Genomic DNA, 26772 nt, shown 5'->3' on the forward strand with positions numbered 1-26772 from the left:
GTTGCATGTAATTATGCATAATTAACTGTTAATACTATTGTAAGTACATATATGTAACAAGGACACTGTAAAATAAAGTGTTACCCTAGTTTCTAAATAGTTTTTCTAAATGGAATGTAAAGAACAAATTGTGGTTGGAAATTTTGCATGTGAGTCTGCCCTTGCCAATGCCAATAATTGAAAAATGACACTTGTTTTAATCCCTAGTCCTGAAGGATCAAATTCAGAGTGTTTTCCGTGGCTCTGTTGATATCGGCAAGTCTTCATGAATTATCAGTGAGCCCATGACTGCCATATTGAGAAACAAATCTCAAACAATGGCGTGTGTGTGGCTGCAGGCTTGGAACAGGAGAGTTACTGTGACTCATCTCTGGATTACATAAACACACACTCACAAGACACTATGCCTGAAGCTGCACACTGCTTTAGTGGGAGATGTTGCTATTATGAACGTTATAAACTTCAGTTCAAGAATCAGAAATAGCTCATTTTGCCTTGGCATTTTGAATTATTTTTTATAGCAAGTGTCTAGCTTCGGTTCTGGATATCTGGAAGTGTGTGTATGTATGTATATATATATACACACACAAAATATGTGTATAATGTGTATATATAAATTATATATACACATACTACATTGTCACCACTTGAGTATTATGCAAGTGCATCAATTTTATGCAAGTTAAATGTAGCAAATGGCTTCTAGATATAATATAAATTATGGTTATTATTGCATTTTCACTAAATTTTATACTAAAGACAAAGTAGAATACAGAAAACTGAAAGAAAGAATGATACATCAGCCACCATATTGGTATAGATTACACATTCTGACCAGCACGTAACTTAGTTCAAGTTCATTTGTGTTATTTTGTGCAGATATAAGTTGTAATATTATGTTTATGTTGTATAAATATCTGATTAATCTCATATAGGAGGCGTTTTGTTGAGTTAATTAACCCGCTAACTTCAGTTTCCCGGTGTTCATTCAGCTCTTCAGCTTCGGCAGTGCTGTTATTTGAAACCGTAATATTAATTTTTGATGTCTCTTTTAAAAACAGTGATGCATTATTGATTATAACTTGCACTTTTATTTTTCTCATATCATTTTCATCAACAGTATAGTTTGATTAAAATAAAAATTTTGTCCTTGATAATTCCAATTTATTTATCCATGGCACATTTTGATTCTTTATAATTAATTTTAAAACTTGATCAAACTAGGCTACAGTACTGTATATGTTTGATTTATGTGGAAGTGATTTAAATGGTGAGACTTTTGTTTTTTGTAATCAGGCTCTCAAAAATAATATAAAAATTTGGATTTAGACTTATCAGTTATCATGCAAAATTTTCTTAGTGGTGCATCCCTAGAAACTTTGCATATTGTTCACAGTATGCATACAGTATATACTGCACTATATGGTGTTGTATGCTGTTCCAAACACAACCTTTGCTTGTGTAACGTGATGCTCCACTGCTATAAGGATGTTTGTGGATCACTATTGCATAACTCTATTTAGTTATGAACATCCCACAAGTGCGATCTTCCCCCATGTATCCTGGAATGCTCTCCAACCCGTCGGCTTTGTTTCTTTACATGAGTTGCTGAGCAGATGCCATAGGGGCAGACGGCCAGTGGATCAGGTTCTGCTACTATTGTCCCGCCTGAGTTTCACTGCGCATGAAAATTGAAGGCTCTTCAGATCGGTGTGGAGCTCTGAGGGACTTTGGAGTGTTTTATTTCAGAAGAGTCTGGAATTATCACATGACAGGCTCTTGAACTTTGAACCGCTGCCTGTGGGAGAGGCGTGGATGGTGTTGAACCGTGTGGAGCGGACACAACTGCGCTGTTTTGATTTTACACAAGCGACGAGGATCCAGCCATGTTATCAAGCTGCTAAAGAGAGCATGACAGCATGTTCTTCTGCAAAGCGTCTGAAAGATAAATATTAACACCACAGACATTTGGACTGCCAGACATCTGCTCAGCTGATGGACATCTCACTATAAAGTCTGCTTTTCTTACACTTCAGGTAACAAGACTTCTCCAAAAAAGAGGGATCGGCAGGCTTTTGTAGGAATGACGCAGTTCATATGGGAAAAAAATGCTTGAAATGTGAATCACATCTAGCAGGACATTTTTATTTGGGTGTGTTCAGGCCTGAACTATCTCTGCTCTTCTCGCTCTACATGTTTTATAGTTCACCCACCTGGATTATAGGTTTAAAGCTGGTCATTTAATAATTAATGTACTAAAAAACAATAATGTGTTTGAACAAGGCCTTGAACATATGCTGAATATGTTTTTAAATGACTTGTACTGTAGTCATGAGTGCAATCTGCTTTCCTCTGTTGACGTATTTCCTGTTCCAACAGGAAGTTGTTGAAGGGTATTTCTTTAAAGGGCTTGTTCCTCCAAAAGGACTCATCTTTTCCCACTTTATTCCCATAGTCATGCAAAACCTGGCAATATTAGGAGAAATTACATGCTTGAAAAACTTAATATTTTATTGGACAAAAATGTGTACACACAATATTATGTCCAATTACATATGCATGTTAAAAGTTTATTTCGTCATCTTTAAGATTTGCATCATATAAATAGCCTGGATTGATGTTATGGAAAATCTTTGTCATTGTTTTGTCATATTTTCCTGTAGTTCCTCAGGGTTTATAGATCGGATCAGGGTTCATGGATTGTCATGTGGTTCTCTAGACTGCATTTCTCCCGACTTCATTCAGTTAGACTCGTTTCGCAAAGTCTCAGTGACTGATATAATTTCATATTCTGATTCTGCCCGTGTGCTCTCTAGAGCAGAAAGTCCACAGGTATCACTGCTGACCTTTTGAACCCACAGCCTATTTATGTCATGCAAGCACGGGAAACTGGGTGCAAGTTCAGCTTCGCCAACTGGACGGCTGATGTGGCGTGACATAGCTGGAATCTTTTAGATGATATCTGATGTTTTAACATTAAAACAGTCTGTGATTAATAGTCTGAATGAGTTTTCGACTTTTATTGGCAATATCACGGTACTGCACACTACCTTATATAATGTTACAAAGGCTGTTATGGTTTGATGGGAGCCAGGGTGATTTTATTATAGTTAAAAGCTAAAACCAAGTCAAAAACAAAAAAAAGTAAATGAAACACAACTTGTATCTCTCATGTGGTGTGCTAATATTTTCAGGTTATAAAAGGGCTGTACTGTAAAATATTAACAGTGCAAAGTTGAATCAGTTGAGTGAGTCTGCTAGCAAATATTTGCACCTAACTTTCCTCATGCAAAGTGTCAGTAGATCCGTCCCGATCTCTCCATAAACCAGTAACAATCTCTCTTTCTCTTCCAGTGTTGTTCCAGCTCCACTGCCACTGGCTATTGATAAGGTAAGCGCTCGTGACTCGCTTTCTTTCGTTATATGTGCAGGATGTAAGGCTGTTTTTCTCCAGATTAAACTTGATCATGAGTGAATGATTTCCAGTTCATTATGTTCTTATAATTGTGTCTTTTGGATATCAAACAGCATGCAGGTTTTGCCGTGTTGTCCTCAAAGCAGCTTGTTATGAATGCCATTGATTTCCATGTCCTTGCTGTTGCTAAAGCCTTGAATTAACATCAGCAAGCATTATGTGCCGCTATCTGAGGTTTCCATGTGGTGTATTTGTGAACAATCCTGGAGGTGGTCCAGATGAAGTTAGATAATGCAGTTATCCTCCGTGTGGGATGCCTCTGTGGAGCTTTAACAGGGAACATTTTAGTTGTGTGGCGGATCGTTCCCAGTCGTGCACAGAGGTGTCTTTCTTTGCAAGTTTTAAATATATACTCGTGCTTAATCGCATTAGTCTTTAAACAGAAATCTAATAAAGTCGTTCTCTCTTTGTTGCATCTAGAATCAAATGCTATTACTGATAGCATGTTGATGAGATCCTAGACTCAAACTACATCCCAATTCACAATTGTAATTTAGTGAAGTAGTAACTATACCTTTCAAAAGTTTGGGGTCGGTGAGATTTTTTAAAAATGTTTATGAATGAATTCTCATCTGCTCTTCAAATAGGGGTGTGAACCTACACTGGTCTCATGGTTCGGTTCGATTACGATTATCATGTCATCGATTCAGTTCAATTCGATATCAAAATGTTCTCAATTTTAAATTTTACTTCATGTATACAATTTTGTCAATGAATGCAAGCAGTCAGATATATGAACTGAACCTTTAATTTTACCCGCTCAAAGAAAACACGCTTCTTGAATGTATCAAACATTAAACAAAACTCAAGTCTGGGCACAGAAGACAACAGGAGCATTGAGAACACACAAAAGTAAATACTAAAAGTGATCGCTGCCATTCATCCACGACATGAGACCGCAGCTCTGCCAGGCGTTAACAGCTCGGGGTGACAGCGGCTGACGTGGCTCCTCAAGTTAGTGGTATTACCCCCTGCATATTTTATGTGTGCGTGACATGATTTACATTACGCGCTGCGTGTCTTCTCCAGGTCGTGCTTACCAGGTTGTTCATAAAAGCCGAGATGTGCCCAGATGTAGGCTTTTAAAGGGATGGTTCAACCTAGGGTCCTTTGCACCATGACCTCGAGTCAAACACCCCCCAGAAGCTTTTTTTCCCTTTAGTCATACATTATTAAAGTTAGAGCTTATTTAGAGATATCAGCCGGATGGCTTAATGCAGGCGCTAATGGATCCAAGGCTGTATCTGGTAAATTACCCCACTAATAATGCCCAGAATGGACCAAACTTCTACAGTAGGACAAGTAGGTTCTGTACTCATAAAACGAGGCATTGGAAAGTTTGTAAGTACATCAGGAGTTTATTTAAATAACACTTGCCTGATGGCTAATGCTACCGCTAACCCGGACGTCGAGGTCACTTCAGTGATTTGGGAAAATCCTGTAAAAGTCCTGGCAGAAAGCGATGCATAAGGATGTAGTGTAACGACGTTTTTTAAAGTTTTTTGGTACATCCACATTTTTTTATTATTTTTTTCATGTTGACAACTTAGTGTTAACTAATAATTGTTGCAAACTGGTACTACCAACAAAATATTAGTGCATTCCTGGAACTGGGCGTCGTTACACTACATCCTTATGATCGCTTTCTGCCAGGACTTCTACAGGCTTTTCCCAAATCACAAAAGTAGTTGGAGCATTTTTAATTACTCGCACTCACGTCTTGCCTCCCTCTGCCATTGTTTGCTACCGCGACAAAGAATGTACGTGTCAAATGACGTCAGAAAAGCGTCAGTACATTATAATAATCGGTTATGGTCTATTACTGAACGGATACCGAATCGTCCTCGTCTGCATCGTAGAAACGATTCATTTCGACACCTCTATCACCAAGGCTGCATTTATTTAATCAAAAATAAAAATAGAGTAATCTTTGTGAAATGATAATGATTAGTTTAAAATAACTTTTTCTATTTGAAAGTATTGTAAAATGTAATTCATTCCTGTGAATTTTCAGCATCATTACTCCAGTCTTCAGTGTCACATGATCCTTCAGAAATCATTCTATGATGATGATTTGAACAAGAAACATTTATTATTATTATTATTATCAATGTTAAAAATAGAACAATTTTAACATTGAGCTCAATTTTTTGTAAATTTGCTGTCAATACAGAGGACAACGACAAAAATCGGTGTTGCCTACACCGTGTTATCCTCTTTTTAAAATTTGCACCCTGTTGACTTCAATGGGGCAAGTATCAAACCTGCTAAAAATTATGTTAATTCAGCCAGCGCACATACCTGTATTTTCTTCCTGTTTTCGGTTGAAGTCCACAGTAGTCGATTGTCGAGTTCACGCGCTTGATAACCTATGCGCGTGAACTCGTATGAGCGCTGGCTGAAATAACATCATTTTTGTTCATATCTTTCACATCTACTGCAGTCAGATTCACCCGTGTTCACTCTGAAGGAATCACTCACATTACCTGTGCACTTGTAATGACACATCAAGGATGTTAAGAGGCTAAAAGCAGGTTTAAAACTTGCCCCATTGAAGTCAACAGGGTGCAAATTTTAAAAAGAGGATAACACGGTGTAGGCAACACCGATTTTTGTCGTTGTTCTCTGTACTGACACCACTCCAAATTTACAAAAAAATGAGCTCAATGTTAAAATTGACCGGAGTTCTTTCTCCTTTAATATTTTTGTGTTAACTGATACATTTATTCAGGATCCTTTGACGAATGGCACGTTCAAAAGAACAGCATTTAATCTTTTGTAACATTCTCAATGTTTTTACTGTCACTTTTGATATGTTTGTGTCCTTGCTGAATATTTCAGTCAAACAACAAAAAAATCTGATCCCAAACTTTTGAACAATTGTGTATGCATACTTTTTGAGCAAATTTTACTCTATGCAAGGCAAGGAGTCCGATGGTTCTCTTCTGAGTTCTGACTCCGCTATAGCAGTTTTTAAATGTGGGAACCTCAAAGTGAACTAATAATGAATGTTTTAGGGAGTGTTTTCGAATTCAGTCAGGAGTTGTAACTCGGCCAGATGGATTAGGAAAAACAATTAGCTAATGATATCAGTGTACTGATGGGGCTCGCAGAACGATGACATCATCTGCATCTGTGATGACAAAACCATGCATGTGTAAATCATTGCATCATCACTCTGAGCCTCCATCTGTTGTACTGAAGATGGTGTAGATGGACTGGCGTCCCCCTTAAACCCCATGAATGCAGACCTGTCAATGTCACATCCATTCCCAGATGCATATAGCGCTTCTATATCTGATGCTGTCAATATAAAAATACTCTTTCTGACTTGCTCTCTGCTCTGGGAGTGTCTCATCATGTGGATTCAATAAATGTAGCAGATCTTGAGTCACAATTTCACTATTTGGAACATTGTGGTAACAATATAAGGAACAAGGCCCCTATTCAGCTAGACTGGATTCATTCAAGGTTATTTCACCTTTTCAGAAGATGTTTCTTTTGGTGAGACTGAAAACTGCTTTTGATTGCATTGATTTAGATTCATCAAGGACAACATGTGAAAAGATGCTCAATAGATAAATGTTTCATTGAAGTACACAGACCTGAGGTTGTGAGGACAAAAAAAAAAAAATCTGCACACAGTTTATCTATTTATTTTTTCCTTCTGTCATGCAGGTGTCCGCAAATACACCCAATATGTATTCTCAGGAACTGTTTCAGCTCTCCCAGTACCTGCAGGTATGGAGCAACACTGACCTCTACAGGCCATCTGCAGCCATTAACTATCAAAATGATGAGAAAAGATGAGATGTTTGTCCATTTCATGTACTGGCCTTGAAATGTAATATATTAATACAGTAAATTAAATATATATTTATTTAATAGGGTATATTTATTATATATATAATGCATGTTGCATTTGATTGAAAATAGTAATATTGTGAAATATTATTTACAATTTATTATAGCTGTTTTCTATTTGAATATATTTTAAAATATAATTTATTCCTGTGATGTAAAGCTTAATATTCAGCATCATTACTCCCATTTTCTTCTCCTTCAGAAAACATTCTAATATGCTGCTCAAGATACATTTCTGATTATCACTGATGTTCAAAACATTTTGTTGATTCATGGAAATGATCTTTGATTAATAGAAAGGTCAAAGGAACAGCATTTATTAGATTTTTTGTAACAGTGTAAAAGTGTGTTACTAAGTTAATTGAATGTGTCTGTGCTGAATGAAAGTCTTCATTTCTTTTTAATAAATTGCCCACAAACTTTTGAACAGTAGTATAAATATAGATACACACACACGCGCACACACACAATACATATATATATATATATATATATATATATATATATATATATATATATATATATATATATATATATATATATATATATATATATATATATGGGGTGTAACAATATATCGTGTCACAGTATATCACAATACAAAAATGCAACAATATGTATCGTGGATAGTGACAATATGTATTGTTTAGTTCACCCAAAATATTTACATTTTTTAATTTACAATGACACATTTTTTAAAAATCAAGTTTTCAGAGTTTTAGTGTCAGTACTACATTAAATTACTATATATAATACTGAATATAATGTATAATAGTGCAATGAGGGAATATTTGTGGCTCCTGATAATGCCAAATGTCTTGTTACCAGTAAAAAGTGGCTTACATTATTTTAAATATATGTAGTCACAGTGACAGAGTGCATATTCGTCTAATTTCGTTCTGTATTTTCAGCTTCAGAATCATGAATATTTTTATTGTGGTGTCACCATGGTCCTGTGCATTGGGTTACCAGCTCCAAGTATATACTATATATTAGCGATCATATAATGTTGATGTTCTGCTTGTGTCCTTCAGGAGGCCTTACACAGAGAGCAGATGCTGGAGCAGAAGCTGGCCACTCTGCAGAGGCTGCTGGCCAGCACACAGGAGGCATCAGAGAGCAGCTGGCAGGTACAGCACAATTAAAGGATTATTAATTATTCAATACAGGTGGCTGTTTTAGGCATGTTTAGTTGCACTCAGAATATGTAACACTTATGATATGATAACAAGGTCTGTTTATTGGTCTTTACAGGCTTTAATCGATGAAGACCGGTTACTTTCTAGATTGGAAGTGATGGGGAATCAGTTGCAAGCATATTCAAAAGTAAGGCCCGCGTCTGCTTTGAGTATTTGAAATATGTGCTCACAGAAATGCATCACTGCATGCTGTCTCCTCAGAATCAAACAGAAGACGGTATCCGAAAGGAGCTTGTAGCCTTAACAGAGGACAAACACAATTACGAGACGACAGCCAAAGAGTCCCTGAGGCGGGTCCTTCAGGAGAAAATCGAGGTGGTCAGGAAACTGTCCGAGGTGGAGGTAAAAAGAAATCAATATTATATTGATTATGCAAGATTGAAAGAGCCATTTTTTCCTTAATACTGGATTGGATGTTTAAAAATGTTGTTAAATAGCCAATTAATGTAAAGTTCTTTAACTGTAATGTAGTTGCAAAGTAACTTTTAGTTAGTAGAATGTCAAAAAGTGGACCATCGAAATAAAATGATGCCTAAAATCACAAACAATTCTTCCAACTAAGTACTATAGTTACTATTAGCATCGGTTAAATAAGCACTTTAGCACTTTATTTCTCGTCACACTTGTCGTGTCCTGGACAAGAAACGTCAGACTACACGTTGCTTTCCAACCAATCATTGCGTGCCATCTCACACGCACACGTTCACTCGCACACATATCTCACTCACACACACACACACTCTCGCTCACTCACTCACACAAACGCACTCGCTCACGCACACACACTCACTGTTGCTCACTTGCGCACACACACACTCACTCTTGCTCACTCAATCGCTCACACACTCAATCACTCTCTCGCGCGCACACACACACACACACACACACACACAAACTCACACACACACACACACACAAACTCACACACACACACACACACAAACTCACTCACTCACACACACACACACACACACACAAATGCACTCACACACACACACACACACACACTCACTCACACACACTGACACACACTCTCACTCACTCACATACACGCACTCACACACACACACACACACACACACTCTCACTGTCGCTCACTCACTCGCGCACACACACACACTCTCACTCACTCACACAAACGCTCTCACACACACACACACTCACTCACTCTCACTCAATCGCGTACTCACTCACTCATTCATTCACTCACTCACTCACTCACTCACTCACTCACTCACTCACTCACTCACTCACTCACTCACTCACTCACACACTCACTCACTCACACACTCACTCTCACTCACTCACTCACTCACTCACTCACTCTCACTCACTCACTCACTCACTCACTCACTCACTCACTCACTCACTCACTCACGCACGCACGCACGCACGCACGCACACACTCACTCGCGCACTCACTCGCGCACACACACACACTCACTCACTCTTCCGTCGTGGATGACCGTGAAAAAAATTAAACATGCTAGACTTTTTATGGTGATGTCGTGAAGCATCGCAGACGCAACGTCAGATGTCGCCCACTATGACACACTATACGAGATGAAACGATTGAATCTACCCTACGTCAAACAGATCGTGCCAAAATCGGGCTAAATTCGTGTAATTTGAACCAGGCATTACAGTCTACTAATACTCTAAAAAGAGTTGGTTGACATGTAGTTGCAAAGTGTGTCTAAAGTGGATTATCGAAATAAAGGTTCTATCAGCTGTGTGTTTGTGTGTTGCAGAGGAGCTTGAGTAACACAGAAGACGAGTGCACGCACCTGAGAGAGATGAACGAACACACGCAGGAAGAGCTCAGAGAACTCGCCAACAAATACAACGGAGCAGTCAATGAAATCAAGGATCTCTCAGAAAAGATCAAGGCATGTCCATCACCACCCACTGTCACATTAACCCTGTTAAATTGCTAAACCTGTTAAATTTCAAAACTTCTGTGTTTAGCTGGCCGAGGGCAAACACGAGGAGCTCACTCAGAAAGGCCTGAATGAGAAGAAAGAGCTACAGCTGAGGATTGAAGAGATGGAGGAGAAGGAACAGTCGCTTCAGGCTCGAATAGAAGCTCTGCAGGCGGACAACGACTTCACAAATGAGAGACTAACGGCCCTGCAAGGTAAAATACACAATCATGCAGCATTTCAGTACTGGACTCTTGGTTGAGAACGGTGCACATCTATAACACGGTAACTAAAGAGATGCAACTGGTTGAGGAGGAGCATCTGTCGGTATAGAGCTCTTGTTTTTCTTTTTGGTCAAAATCTTCTCGTTGTCGTTTTCCAGTCCGGTTAGAACAGCTGCAGGAGAAAAGCATAAAGGAAAACAACAGCTTAGGTGAGTTGGAGACGCATGCGTCTGCTAGTGTGCTGCTAACCTTGCATCGCCTCTGACTAATTCAGCATGGGAGCTCGCCTTTGGTTGCCTATTTTTTTTATTTATTTTTTTTATTGTTCTGTCCCTTTTTCTTTCTGTCTGTCCGGCTTTGCTTTCATTATGACCTTTTCTGTCTCGAAGGCCTTGATCTTTTCCACTGAGCATGTGTGTTCATGTCGACACCTGTGTGTATACGGTCTTAGGAGTCTTACTTAACTTTTCCCCTCTCATTTGGCCGTTTGTCACTAAGTTCTTCCTGTGTACTTGTTTAATGAATCAGTATAGGAGGGAAGTATTCTGAGGAAAGGAGTTTTAGTGTGAGCTGGTTGGCCTGTTTAGTCATTTGTATTTTGTACTAGACTTCTTTGATTGATGATAAAGTTCTGAATGGTTAGGACCCATTTTAATTCTGCTAACTGATGATATTATTAATGTAATTTTAATTAGGGTCAGCACTAAACTCTGCCGGAAGATTGGACACCATCTATGTAGTCAGTACACAGCAAGGCCACTAGGGTTTGAAACAGAGCCCAAGAACACATTTCTAGTACTTCTCTGGAAGAGATATAAGAGGCAGCATCTCAGAAATGAAACTGCTGTTCACCTTGATGTGGTGCACCACATAACACAAACCTCTTGGCAGAGACGTTCCTCTCATTGAACTTTCCCTTTATCATTCATTTCCATGAAGTGCACTGACTTCAGAAATGATTAGGATAGTGTAGCATGTTTTTTTTTTTTTCTTCACTAAGACTCTTGTAGGGAACATCAGCCTGTGAAATCCCGAAATTGACTGGAAAACTTCAAAGATGGTGTCGTTTGGCATCAAAATGCGTGGTTTTTAAACCATGAGTGATGTGCATGTCAGGCCTTATGCTGTATCTTGCCTTAAGCTTTTATAATAGGGCAGCCAGAGGGGGAAAAATCGAATTGCTGTTTTTCTGATTAAAAAAAAATGTGATTGCAATTTTTATTATTATAATTGTAAATAGTTACATGTTTTCTGTGCTTGTTTGCACAATTTGGCTGAAACAATGTGATGATATATCCATATGACTATAAAAATAATAATTATTCAAAGGATATAAGATAAATTAGACAGATTACCAAACCAAGTTTTTATTTTGAATATTTTAATTCAGTGTTTCTGATACTTATAAGAGGTGGAATCAACATCATCCTTGATTATCAGTGTCAGACCTCGTTGTCACACTGTTTGTCCTAGTGGTGACAGGTGAATGACAGGTGTCAGTCAGTCTCTTCAGGGCAGTGAGGCGCAGGTCCACGAATAGCTGCAGTCTCCCGTCTGTGTCCTTGTCCCGCCCTCTGCATCTCTGTTTGGTTCCGTCTCGTATTGTATCCTGTAGATCTGGCTTATGTTTTATGATCATCTGATGCCCCTCGATGTGTTACTCCATTTGCTGTTCATTTAATGGAGGGTTTTTCTTTCTTTGGTAGACCACTTTCTTTTAAAGAGTGGAGGAGACTGCACTTTAATCCAACAGTACATTGAGTGTCAATGTGAGTACACCGCATTCTTTCCAAAGTCTTCCAAAGCCATACTAATAAATAATCTTATTAATGAGCATCAAAGCAGGACGCAGTTATTGTTGTTTTACTCTGTAAAGTGAGGAAGGTGTTTACAGGGACATGAACTCTAAGAGGGTCTCAGCAACTAATGTAATTTTTTCATTTGCGACCAATTTAAAGTCTCTTTTGGCGATAGTAGGGAACATTTGCCTGTGTCCATATGCGATTTATCTAATATTTTGCACAGTAGTGTTTGTAAATTACATTTATGATTCCTGAACACCCAACAAGAAAATGCGATGTGAACAAATGACTCTTGTTAAGTGATTCTTTTTAGTAAGTAATTAAGATTATTTGAGTTTGAATCAGACTCACTCAGAAAAAATGTAATTATTCAGAATCGTTATTGAGCGAAATTTTAAACAGAGAACCATTATAGTTATTTGTGCATTAGGATCAGCAGACTTATTTAGATGATGTTTTTTTTTAAAGATGCATATTCACAACATACTTTTATTTTAATAAAATAATGAATGCCGTTTTAAATAACAAATCCAAGTATTTTACAAAAATATTATTGGGTATTTTCTAGCATAGTGGAGTCCAATTGTAAGGTTGATTGTGGTTGACATGTTGAAAAATAATGGAACTTTTTTCCTGTTTTATTTTTAATTTTTATATATATATAAATGGGAAGAAATAAGCAATCTATAAGTGATTTTTTTTATTTATTTGGAAGCTAAAAAAAAGTGTTTTGGTGTTGACTGTAGTTTTCAAGCTCCTCGTTCCAAATCTTGTGAAATGCCTCCTTATTTTCTTGACATTAATCCAAAAGATTGTAATGGTTAAAAAATGGGTGTATCCTTTGATTTGTATTTCATCTCAGTTCTATTTTCTTGATCTTCCTCGAGCTAAGTTGCTGTTTTATGTATATTAAGCAATACTGTTTGAGAGGCCATACTATATGTGAAAATATTACACTGTATTGCAGAACGGTGTGACCTCGAGTGCATTCAGGATTTAGTATTGGCTCTGTCTGTTGTGCAATCTTGAATCTGTCTGTCTATAGCTAATTATCTGTCTATGAGATTCATATAGTCTCTCTGTGCAAAAGTAAATATCTTTCTCCAAACCCTACGAAACGAAAACACTCTGCATGCCGTCTGTTCTCCCTTCACCACCAGCTGACCTGGATTTTCTCTATTCCCGGGGATTTTCCCTCTCACCAGCATGCGTTCTGAGGTCTATGAGCTTCCACTGACGCTTTTCATGTGTCATTTTCGCTTTGTTCTGTATGTATGGAGAATACTACAAATGAGTTTGTTTTTTTTTGCTGCTGATAATGTATTTAGTTGGGCTGCGTCAGTGTCCTTTAATAACTGAGATTTGATGTTTAATGCTAAATATTAAATAGTTGCATCAGGCTTGATTTAGTGACCATAAAGATATTTATACTAACATGACATTTCTCTTTTCTAACCAGCGGTGAGGCAGCTGAAGGAAGCTGTGGACTCGTCCATTAACAAGCTGTCCAACTTTGACGGTAAGTGTGTGTGTGTTTTTTAATTGATTTATTTGTAAAGAGCATTTTTGCACTACATATTTTGGTGTATTCATTCATTTGAGGTGAACTTCTGGGATGTAATTCTTGCAGTTTGTGTGCTAGTAATCCTGTCAGATAATACAACTTGAGAAGTGACCTGTCCATTTGTTTTCTCGTTGTATTCCACAGAGGTTATTGATGCGCATCTTCAGAATAACCAGACGACAGTGGACAACAGCTTGGCCAGTCCAGACAGGCTTAAAGGTATCTCATATTTCTGTCACTTCAAGTCTATTTCTTTCTAGATTAAGCTAGTTTTGAGAGAACTGTCACCTTACATTATAATGCAATCTGATTGCAATGAAAGCACAAAGTCCCCAAACCCCCCCCCCCCCCCCCCCCCCCCCGGCCTCCATTTAAAACCAAATTAAACAACCACGCGCTCTGGGTGGCAGGAATGAACATTACAGTTATTTTTAGCTTAGTCAAAGAGCATGACCAGGTCAGGGTTATTACTGCATCATCACCATCATCAGTTATGATTTAGCTGTAGAAATCAACTATTATTATTGTTATTGCTATTATTATTATTGTAAATAATAATAATAGTTGAAAAACTAGCTGTTGCAACTTTTTAATTTTAAAATGTTTAAATACATTCTGCATAATAATGTAATAATAATAATTATATTCAATTCAAATTTATTTGTATAGCGCTTTTCACAATACATATTGTTTCAAACCAGCTTTACAGAAAGTGCATTTCAGAAATGTACATAGAAAAATACAGTTAGTTAATCATGCATTAATTTAGGGCATAAACATATCGCCAGCGTCGAGTCGTCTCTTCACAGGCGTCGAGTCGTCTCTTCACAGGCTTCGAGTCGTCTCTGCACGGGTGTTGGGGCATCTGTAGTTTCCATGGGAGGCTGGATACAAACTGGAGCTGACGATCTGTATTTATTTTAACAACAGAAAAGCAGATGGGAAATAATTAGCGTAGCTGCTGTTCATAAAAATAATGCATTCAATCTGATTCAACTGTAGTATAAAAGGTAAGTATTATGTGAATGCTTGGCTAAAGAAATGCGTCTTTAATCTAGTTTTAAACTGGGACAGCGAGTCTGAGCCTCGAACAATATCAGGAAGGCCATTCCACAGTTTAGGAGCTAAATGTGAAAATGCCCTCCCTCCTTTAGTGGACTTAGATATCCTAGGAATGACCAGAGACCTCGAATTTAGTGATCTTAAAGAGCGCGATGGATTGTAGGGCGATAGAAGTTCCGTTAAATACCCAGGAGCTAAACCATTTAGGGCTTTATAGGTCATTAGTAATACTTTGTAATTGATACGGAACTTTATAGGTAACCAATGTAGAGATGATAGAATTGGTGTTATATGATCATATTTCCTTGACCTAGTAAGAACTCTAGCAGCTGCATTTTGGACTAACTGTAGCTTGTTTATTGAGGATGCAGGACAACCAGCTAATAAAGCATTACAGTAATCTAGTCTCGAGGTCATGAATGCATCAACTAACTTTTCTGCATCAGAAACAGATAGCATGTTACGTAGCTTAGCAATGTTTCTAAGGTGGAAAAAGGCTGTTCTTGTAACATATGAAATATGATTTTCGAAAGACAAGTTGCGGTCTAATATAACACCCAGGTCTTTTACTGTAGTGGATAAAGTAACAGGACATCCTTCTAAAGTAAAGTTGTATTGTAAGAGGTTTTGTGGGCAGTTTTTTTTGACCAATAAGTAATACCTCCGTTTTATCTGAATTTAATAGCAGAAAATTACACGTCATCCAGTATTTTATATCTTTAACACACTCTGTCAATTTAGACAATTTATTGTTTTCATCTGGTCGTGATGAAATATATAATTGAGTGTCATCAGCATAACAGTGGAAATTAATTCCATGTTTTCTTATAATATTACCATGTGGCAGCATATATATTGAGAATAGCAGAGGGCCTAACACAGATCCTTGCGGCACGCCATAGTTTACTGACGTTATCTTCGATTTTTCCCCATTTAAACAGACAAAATGGTAGCGGTCTGATAAGTACGATCTGAACCAGCTTAATGCCTGTCCATGAACACCAGTGTAGTTTTGTAGTCTATCTAAGAGTATTGTGTGATCTGTAGTGTCGAACGCAGCACTGAGATCGAGTAAAACTAGTATTGAGAAACAGCCTTGGTCAGAAGCTAGAAGTAAATCATTTGTAATTTTAACGAGCGCAGTTTCTATGCTATGATGCGGACTGAATCCTGACTGAAATTTTTCATAGATATCATTTTCGTGCAAGAAAGAGCACAATTGAGCGGACACAACTTTTTCTAGTATTTTAGACATAAATGGTAGATTTGAAATGGGTCTGTAATTTGCTAGATTATTATGATCTAATTGTGGTTTCTTAATAAGAGGTTTTATAACTGCCAACTTGAATATTCTTGGAATATGACCTAAAGATAAAGACGAGTTAATAATATTGAGAAGAGGCTCTTCCACTACAGGTAACACTTCTTTCAGTAGTTTAGTTGGTATTGGATCTAATAAACATGTTGTTGGTTTAGATGCAATGATAAGTTTATTTAGCTCTTCCTGTCCTATAGTTGTAAAGCGCTGTAGTTTTTCTTGAGGGGCGATAATTGAGGCTGAATCATAAGACACCATTAAAGATTGTACATTTACAATTGTGTTTCTGATGCTTTCTATTTTCTCAGTGAAGAAATTCATAAAATCATTACTGCTAAACTGTAACGGAATATTTTGCTCAGGTAACGTCTGTTTATTTGTTAATCTAGCCACGGAGTTAAATAAAAACCTTGGATTATTTTGGTTATTTTCTATTAGTTTGCGGAGGTGCTCAGCCCTGGCTGCTTTTAGGGCCTTTTTATAACGTGACATACTGTCTTTCCACGCGATTCTAAAGACCTCTAAATAGTTTGTTTCCATTTACGCTCTAAATTACGAGTTTCTCTCTTGATAACATGCGTAGTATTGTTATACCATGGTGCTTTAGTTTTCTCTCTAACCTTTTTTAATCTAATTGGTGCAACAATGTTTAATGTACTAGAGAAAATGGTGCTCATAGTGCTAGTCATTTCCTCTAGTTCATCTGTTTATTATAATAGGTAAGAAAACAAAAACTATTTTTCATTTGCAATTTAAAGTGTTTAAATCCTTTCTGCCTAATAATAACAATAATAATAATAATAGGTAAAATATTTTTTGTAACTTTTTTTTTTACGGTTTAAAATGTTAAAACCAGTTTGACCTAATATTATAAAAATAGTTTACAAGTTTTTTGTTTAATGTTTACATTCATTCTGGCTAATAATAATGATAATGGGTGTTAAAAAAAAAAGAAAAAAGAAAAGTTTTTGTGAACTTTTTTATACCGTTTTGTTTTGTTATTAAAAATGTTTAAATCCATTCCGCCCATTGCCGCCTTAATCAATGCAGAAGAAAATGAGTAGTTTCGCTCTGGTCCAGGATATGACCTCATTAAAGCTGCCTCCTTGTGAAGAGAGATGCAGATGATGAGGTGGCATTTAGACCCAGAAACCAGCCATTCCCAGATGCCTTGACCCCTCAATCCCTTCGGATTAGAGACTAAGATTACGGCCACACAGATTAGACCATAATTCACTGGTCATCAATTACCCATGACAATATAATTAAGTTTTTCTGTCCCATTGAGTCGCCATTCGCTATATTGAGTTCAAAAGATCTATCATGTGATGTAACCGCAGGAATTTTTGAGGTTAAATATTGATTAAATGTTTGTGCAATGTTTGACCTGATGTCTGAGACTAATGAAAGTCACCGGACAGCATTTACCTTCTAAGTTCCATTGAAAAAAGTACTGAAAATTTGAAGTGCAATTCAATTTATATCAGATGATGCATTATTTGTGGTATGAACATGTTGCCAGAAGCTTTTTTAAAGACTGCCGTCACCTCCCCCTGTTCAAACCCCATTTATAACTCATTTTAGTCCACATGGAGACTACTGCAGCACAGCAACTAGTTTAGCATGTGACTGTATGTCCGTTTTGAAGCCCAGGTCACTCAAATGACCATGTGTGGGCATTAACTACCACCAGCCAGAGAGGATGAACTACAGGGGGCTCATTCACTGCCTGCTATTGTAGATCCAGAGAAATCGAATCTTATATATTAACAACCTACAAACGCACTCCTGTTCAGACTAAGAAATTGAAGCCGAGAGCCTAGCAAGGTTGCGATCGCTGTCATTCTTGTTGCTTTGATGTTGTTTTGAGTTGTGTCCCCCTCTCCTCTAAGTGGTCTCTTCCGCTCTGCCTCCATAGAAAACCAAATAGACGCTAAAGAGTGCGACATGTCAGATACTCTGAGCCCCAGCAAGGAGAAAAGCAGTGACGACACGTCAGGTATGTAAAACATGGACCTACTTTTAATGTATGAATTGCAGGTTTGGTTTCTACAGCTTTTTAATTTTACATCGCACTTTTTTCTTTTTTTTTTTTTTTTTTTAAAGTGCCATTTAATTTTATATATATATATATATATATATATATATATATATATATATATATATATATATATATATATATATATATATATATATATATATATATATATATATATATATATATATATATACTAATTATTTTTTCAAACTATCTTTTGTACTTTTTTATATTTGTTCTTAATTTTTTCCTTTTATTCTATTTATTTATTCTCTTTCATTCTTTAATGGTTTTATTCATGCTTTCTTTCTTTCTTTCTTTCTTTCTTTCTTTCTTTCTTTCTTTCTTTCTTTCTTTCTTTCTTTCTTTCTTTCTTTCTTTCTTTCCTTCCTTCCTTCCTTCCTTCATTCTTTAATGTTTTTATTCATGTTTCCTCTCTTTCGCTTGTTCCCTCATTCCAGACGGACAGATGGATGAACAAGAACTGAACGATCCCCAGAACAGGGTTTCTCTTTTGAAAGGTAATCCCTCCATTCTTGTTGAGTTGAGCTTCCCCGTCTGAAATGCCAGTGCTGATGTGGGTGTGTTTGTGTGGTTTGGCTGAACTGGAGTGTTAGTCACCCTCTTTATCTGCACTCATTAGAGGTCAGTGGACTGGCATGCGGCACAACTGTGCAGATTAACAGGGTGTGTTATTCCCCAATGTGACTATATAAGGTCTCCATCTGCTGGAGGGGACAGCGGTGGGACCCACAAGGTGTTAGTGGTGGGCTTACCATACAGGTGTCCCTGCGTCATCCTGGTTTATCTCCCTCCCTCAGATCTTCCCCTCGTCCCACTTTATGTTCCAGTTGAGGACAGTGTGGAATGTAAACCAATTACAGCCCAATTAGACACTGAGTGCTTTCACAATGTCACGTACAGCTGCTGTTCAGACGTCTGTCAGTCAGAAGAAAATGGCTGCTGTTAGCATCACGGTTGGTTTGAACTGATACAATGTGTCTCTTTTTAGACTTCACAGAGTTCTAAATGTGTTTAGTGTTACATTTTCAAACTTTGAAAGTAATTTAAAGGGATACTCCACCCAAAAATGTTAATTCTGTCATTTACTAACCTTCATGTTGTTCCATGTTCTTTTGTGTTATGTAGAACAAAGAAAGTCATACATGTTTGAAACCGCATGAGGATGAGTAAATGATGACAATTTTAATATAAATATAAATAATTATAAATATTTTATTTATTAGAAAAACAAGTAAATTGGATTTTAGCGATTCTTACTGAGACTGTTACTCGTACCTTGGATTTGAAGAAAGCATGGACAAGTCATATCTGAGGATGAATGCAACATCCTAAAAAATACTCAGAACATTCTAGCAACTGCATAGCAATATTAACCCTTTAGAACCTGAAGCTAAAATATTAAGAATCCACGCGTATTTGCATACTTGCAGGTTTAATCTTGAGAATTTTTAACAAACAAATGAATGAATGGTGATGAAATGGACACGACAGTAGCTGAAGTGGCACTAGAAGTTGTCAGGGTGGTGAGGGGGTGCAGTTCATCTCAGATGTCATCAGCTCAATTGTGACTCGCCCACACAGATTGAAGATGTCTACTCTCGCCCTGCTGAGTCACACCAGACGGCAGTGCATGCAAACATTTGACTCCCACACTTCCATTTCCGTGAAGGTTTATCTGAAGATGTGCCGTATAGGCATACTGCATAACATTCATAATGCAGAAATCCATTTGCATTCCAAAAAGACCTTTTATCGAAACTAAATTCTACAAAAACATATTGTAGATACATAAACTCTGTTTAACATATTATTCTGTAACATATTATTCAACAACTTAACTTAAAAAAAACAAGTGAGCTTATCGGAGGTTGTTTATGTATATAAGTTATAAAAGTACAGTAGTACTAACAGCTGGTTTAATTTTAATGGTCAGATTGCTTGGAAAATTATATTTAACTATGGGCATTTTTGGTGCAAAACACACCCTGAATAACACTAAATGGACTTTAAGGTTGATAAAATGTTACCAAAGTAGAATATGACACTTGTTAAGTTGTTAAGCTCCTGCTGGGGCACCTAAGAAGCCTGTTTCCATTTCTGTTTGTAGACTTATTGTCTCTGTGTAGCTTTAGCTTGGCTCTAGTGTCACATGACCTGGCTGGGTTTGCTGGTGAACAGGGTCTGTCTTACCCTACTGATACCTAAATAAGAGATATGACACAGTAGATCGTTTTGGGAACTGTTGGTTTGGTCCATTCAGAATGACACCATTATTTTAACATTTTCCCTTATTCTTTTTTCTAATTAATCTGTTTGTAACTCATATTCTCAAACCAATTTTATTTTTTATATACTGTTTACCAATTAGGCAAGTTCTCATTGAACAAAAATGGGCAAAAAAATTAGGCAAGTTCTCATTGAACAAAAATGTTGTTCAGACTTGCATCGCATTTGGTTTAATTCGGTCTAAGTGGGCTCTCGTGATCCCAGTGAGCTCAGGTCCTTTAACGGGACGTCAGATAAGGAGCACAGGCTCTTGTTAAATGGATCAGGGAGGAAGTGCCTGTTTCAGCACTTCATTGTTTGTGGGCAGTCTTGATGAAGCGTAGTGCGTGCCAGGCAGACTCAGAGGCGGCCAAGACGAGAGTGACGTGTGCTGCCACCTCTGAGGATCATTAGAGTCAGTTTTTGCCTTTCTCTTCCTTTATTTTTTGTTCTTGATTAATTGGGGGCTATTCTGCACTTTTGTAGCGTGCATACAGTACCAGTCAAAAGTTTGGAAACATTACTATTTTTAATGTTTTTGAAAGAAGTCTCTTATGCTCATCCAGCCTGCAGTTAAAAAAAACAAAAACAAACAGTAATATTATGAAATATTATTACAATTTAAAATAATGGTTCTCTTTTTTAATATATTTAAAAATGTAATTTATTTTTGTGATGCAAAGCTGAATTTTCATCAGCAAGTACTCCAGTCTTTGGTGTCTTATGATCCTTCAGAAATCATTCTAATATGATGATTTGATACTCAGTTATTATCAATGATGGAAACAGTTGTGCTGTTTAATATATTTTTTTGGAATACTTTTTTCAGGATTCATTGATGAGTAAAACGTTAACAGCATTTATTCATAAAAACAGCATTTATTCAAAATAAAAACATTTCTAACAATATAAATCATTACCATCACCTTTTATCAATTTAACGCATCCTTGTTGAATTAAAGTACTAATTTCTTTTTAAAAAAATAGTTATTGTTCCCAAACTTTTGAACGGTAGTGTATATTGTTACAAAAGATTTCTATTCTAAATAAATAGTTCTTTTTAACTTTTTATTCATCAAATAATCCTGAAAAAAGTATCTCAGGTTATAGAAAAAATATTAAGCAGCACAACTGTTTCCAACATTGATCATAAATCAGCATATTAGAATGATTTCTGAAGGATCATAAGACACCAAAGACTGGAGTACTTGCTGATGAAAATTCAGCTTTGCATCACAAAAATAAATTACATTTTAAAATATATTAAAAAAGAGAACCATTATTTTAAATTGTAATAATATTTCATAATATTACTGTGTTTTTTGGGGTTTTTTTTTGCTTGATGAGCATAAGAGACTTCTTTCAAAAACATTAAAAATAGTAATGTTTCCAAACTTTTGACTGGTACTGTATGTTTCCCACTGGATATGAGGGATAAATGTAGATAGACTCTATTATTCCTAAACACCAGTAGGACTAATGATGTAACTGTTGTAGGAAAATCATGCTAGCTAATGCATGCTAAAAAAAACACTAGCATCACAAGTGGACCTCAGACCTATGACCTGTACTTTAGATCAAGTTGACGAATACTCAATATGCATTGATATGTAAATTTAGGCCTGTCATATGTTAATGTGCTAATATGCAAAAAATATTTTGCATGAAGTGTATTAATTTTGTAATAGAACCAACGGAAGTTAACTGTATTTATCTCCCATTAAATCAGTAGTTTTCAACCTTTTTGACTCCATTTGTCCAAAATAATATTCAATGTTTAATAAGATATTTCTGGTGATACTGCTGTAATGACAAAAATGCTTGGTTTTTAAACTTTAAAAAAAAAAAAATGTATCTAAAGAAACTAGGAGTGACAAAATACTAAAATAATAAGTAACACTTTATTTTAAGGTGACATGGTTACACGTTAATATGTGTACTTACTATAGTAATAACAGTAAATTATGCATGGTAAGTACATGTAGTTAAATAATATTAGTCCATACTTATTTGAGTAAGTACAATGTAACTGTCACCTTAAAATAAAGTGTAAACAAATGATGAAATTAAAAGTAATAATTATTAAAATTATATTCAATTAAATTCATAATAATGAAATCCTGTCATTTCATAACATTTATTAACTGAATGTTCATGGTTCAATAATGAATTTAAATGACTTATAGGTTACTTTTTTTTTTACTTTTTAAATTAAAAAGCAATTTCTCAGCAATTTTTACTCAAATAAAAATATTTCAAAGCTTGACACAATTAAAAAAAAAAGTTATTCATCATAGAAATTTACATGAATTTTACAGATTTTATTAATTTCTCTGACTTTTCTAAAAAGGTCTAAAAATCGTTTTAATATTCTCAAATATAAGAAATATATCGGTTTTCATCTTGATTTTTAGCCGTGTTTGCGTATGTTTTGTCATATATTAAATACTTTAAGCCATTTTATGGCCCACTAGTGAACCAGGGCCTCCTGATTGAGAACCACTACAAAGATGCCACGTGTCTGAGGCAAATATCTTTAATCGACATCTTAAGCCAACATAATAATTGTTCAGTTTATTATCAGTCAGAATTCTGCTCTGTTTTGGATTAGTCACTTGCATTTGATTTTGCTTTCTGATTTGATTTGTCCAACAAGCTTTTGTTAAATATGGCTCTAGGGGGCGCTGTTGAATAGCTATGAAATGCTCTCATTTGCTCCAAGGTTGCATCTACACTCTTGCGTCTGGCACGAGTTATTCAAATGCATTAATGAAGAGTTATCTGAACATATGTAACCTTATATGGTTGTGATATTCAATCTCATCCATAAAATTCTTCTGAGACGCTCTTGATGAAATCACCGGAGGAGGAGCAGAATGAGATTACACACCACTTTAGGCCCCCTCTCATTAAATGAATGGCAAAACTTCAGAAACGACAAGTTCGTTACATCATTTTGCCTGAAAGCAACTCCCTCGCTCGCAGTAAACACCCTCTGTCTGACATCATGACGGATTACCAGCCCTTAAATTAGCACATGACTTCACCGACATCTGTAGAGTGTTCTGAGAGGGGGGACGTTCATCAGTTTATGGTCAGAGGAGGTTTCCCAAAAGCCTGTTGTTACAAGACCACATTAGAGACCAACTGGATGCTCCTCAGAGAGACAAATGTATGTTTGCTCGGCATGAAGTCTCCGGAAAGTGTCTAATGTCTCTTTTGCTTGGCCTGGTGCTGGTCATCTCAGTGGCTCATTTGTAGATCTTCCATTAGAGCTCTTGTTTCGTAATCAGGCTTTAAGTTGTTTATAGTCTGAGACCGATGCTTTTTAGATGCTCTGTTGTCCTGTTTGATGCAAGCCGAGCCGGGCATGTTGTGCATTTGCACTCAAGTCATTCACTGATGGACCGAGCACACAGAAATGCTTCGTGCTTCACGTAATGAACTGATTCTAAACAAGCATCTTGATTCTGGTTTGCAGTAAACAAGTTTTAGTGCTTGATGTTTTATCTCATGGGTTTGAACAGAATCATTTGTGGCTCCTAATGTTTGGACAGAGTTTTGAACCGTCGTGATTGTTTTGTCTCACGCTCACGGCTTTAAGCTTTTAGGAAAGCCGATGAGAGAAGTGTTTTTTAGCACGGAAATGTTATTTGATATGTTTGCAGTTTGAGACTGAAAAGATCAGTTTATTAGAAACAAATTTTGTTTTTACATTTGCTTTTCTGTGCAAAAGACCCCTAGCTCTCAGAGACCCAGTGTAGCAGCAGCAACACAAGGTTTGTGTTAAGGAATTAAATTATAGATAACTCTCGCTAGATGTGGGTAAAACTACAGATAATAGTAGCAATAATAATAATTCAATTTAAGTTTATATGTATAGCACTTTTCAGAATACACAGTTTCACAGCTGTTTCAGAAAATGCCGCCTCAATGAATGGTACAAAAACTATTAAGAAATGTTCAGGTGTTTTCCTAGATATTTCGTCATTGATTTGACAATGTATATTTATTAAATTAAGTGGTATAAAAATTGCTGCCTTATATTTAAAATATGATTTGATATAATTTTTATTATAGTATTTAAATGCGCAGTGAAATCCTTACTTGTTAAAATATAGAATTATATAGAAAATATTTTTTTTATATATATATATATATATATATATATATATATATATATATATATATATATATATATATATATATATATATATATATATATATATATATATGTGTGTGTATTTATATATATATGTATTTATATATACATTTATGTGCTGAATTTTTTCTTTCACTTTCACAAGAGTTCAAAGTTTCATAGTTGCAACCCTAAATGCCCAACTTTACAATTTTGAAACGCTTTATAAATTATACACTAATGCAAGTTTTGCCTAATTTTATTTTTATTATTATTATTATTATTTTACTAATGGGTTCCTAAAGACATGTTTATTTGTGAAAAGGTTCATACATCATCAGTATAAATACTTGGGTCTCTGAGGGCTAGAATCACTTAGAAGTATTTCACAACAAGCTGCATGATTTGAGGTATCATTCATGCGATGCGGGATGAGTTATAAATGCAGTACTTGGGGTTCAAGGTTTCACTCATTAGGTCAGTTCATCTCTCTTAGTAGACGCATTTCCATTACCCTTCAAATTGCGCAAATTGAAATAGCGAATTGAAAATATGCCCAATGGAAACAAATTTCGCAAAAACTCCCATTTATCGCAAAAAAGTTTTTACACTCGCATGAGGTTTTTCAGGCAATTGGAAAAATAAGTATTTCGCAAAACTTCAATGGAAACAGTGTTTGTGCATTTACAGGTCAGCTGACGTAGATGACACGGTGTGTTTGGACAGAATACGAGACAGAGTTCTTTATTAAATTCGTAAAAGACAACAGAATTACAGGAATACTGGATTCTAAACCTCAAAGAAATGCCACAATCAAGACCTCGAAGCAGATATGAGGGAGAAAAACACCCAGAAACACCTCATATGTGCCGCTCACAAGTATAATAAGGGTCTTTCCTTGCCATTAATGCTTGGATAACACGCATACGTCTCCTTCGATTAATAATAATGGTTAATGTGGTGGCTGATATATACGTAAACCTACTAACATCCATGATTTTTGGAATGACTTATCGCGAGAGGAAGAAATGACGTTTTAGTCGCATAACATCGGTTAATGGAAACGCCGTCGTTTCACAATAGTTTTTTTGTGTACATTTATAAAAAAAATCGCAAAGTTTTGCGCAAATCTGTAATGGAAATGTGCCTATCTGCTCTGTGTGTGTTTGTAGAAATGGACAGGAACCTGGAAGCTGGAGACACAGAGCAGGTTATTCCACACCTCCACCGAGAGCTGCAGGAGGCCCAGGAGCTCGCCAACACCGGCAAACAGAAATGCCTTGAGCTTCAGGGTACGTCAGGGTGCTGTGCGCTCCTTTAATAGTGATTCGGCACCAATAATCGAGTCATGATTTCTCTGGGTTTAGCGTGAATCACTGAACGTCTTTTTCCCATCAGCCCTGCTGGAGGAGGAGAGGACAACCAACAGACAGCAGACTGAAGAATCTGCCAAACAGATCCGCTTCTTACAGAGTGAGTCCTGCAAACACGTACACACATTTCTGCAGTGTTTTGACTATCTCTTCATAAAATGGATCTAATCTGAATTTAATCATCAGTTTGGGTTGACCTCTAGTTTTAAGTGATGCACCGAAATAATTTTTTACTGAAATTACAGAAACAGAAAACGTTTTTTAAATAATAAATTACATTTATTTAATAATCAACCCTCGAATAAAAACTGAGCTGTATATAAACATTTAGATTCCACACAAGACATTACGTTTTTATTTAAACTTTTTAATGATAATTGTTTCTAAATATAAACCTTTAAATGTGGCTGTAGTAATTTTTTTTGATGACATTTTTATTACTCAGACGTTTAAATAATTAATACAACGTTAAGTAAAAATATAAAGGGTGTTTTTGCATAT

The 26772-nt window shown here is 36.3% G+C and overlaps 1 protein-coding gene across 4 annotated transcripts in view; it reads left to right on the forward strand.

Annotated features, from left to right (window-relative positions):
* slmapa (sarcolemma associated protein a) overlaps nt 1-26772 on the forward strand; it is a 70142-nt gene that overhangs the window by 32221 nt on the left and 11149 nt on the right. For 2 of the 4 annotated variants that reach the window (XM_084100163.1, XM_084100164.1), the window contains exons 4-18: nt 3355-3391; nt 7154-7216; nt 8374-8469; nt 8594-8665; nt 8740-8880; nt 10290-10427; nt 10507-10675; nt 10843-10893; nt 12391-12453; nt 13946-14005; nt 14195-14269; nt 18349-18429; nt 18930-18989; nt 26071-26190; nt 26297-26371. In XM_084100163.1, coding sequence (XP_083956289.1) covers nt 3355-3391; nt 7154-7216; nt 8374-8469; nt 8594-8665; nt 8740-8880; nt 10290-10427; nt 10507-10675; nt 10843-10893; nt 12391-12453; nt 13946-14005; nt 14195-14269; nt 18349-18429; nt 18930-18989; nt 26071-26190; nt 26297-26371 — 1301 coding nt within the window. The remainder of the gene's footprint in view (nt 1-3354; nt 3392-7153; nt 7217-8373; nt 8470-8593; nt 8666-8739; nt 8881-10289; nt 10428-10506; nt 10676-10842; nt 10894-12390; nt 12454-13945; nt 14006-14194; nt 14270-18348; nt 18430-18929; nt 18990-26070; nt 26191-26296; nt 26372-26772) is intronic. The other 2 variants (XM_084100166.1, XM_084100165.1) reach the window with 1 other exon arrangement.

This window comes from Abramis brama (assembly GCF_963993115.1).
Source record: "Abramis brama genome assembly, chromosome: 23".
Classification (NCBI taxonomy): Eukaryota; Metazoa; Chordata; class Actinopteri; order Cypriniformes; family Leuciscidae; genus Abramis; species Abramis brama.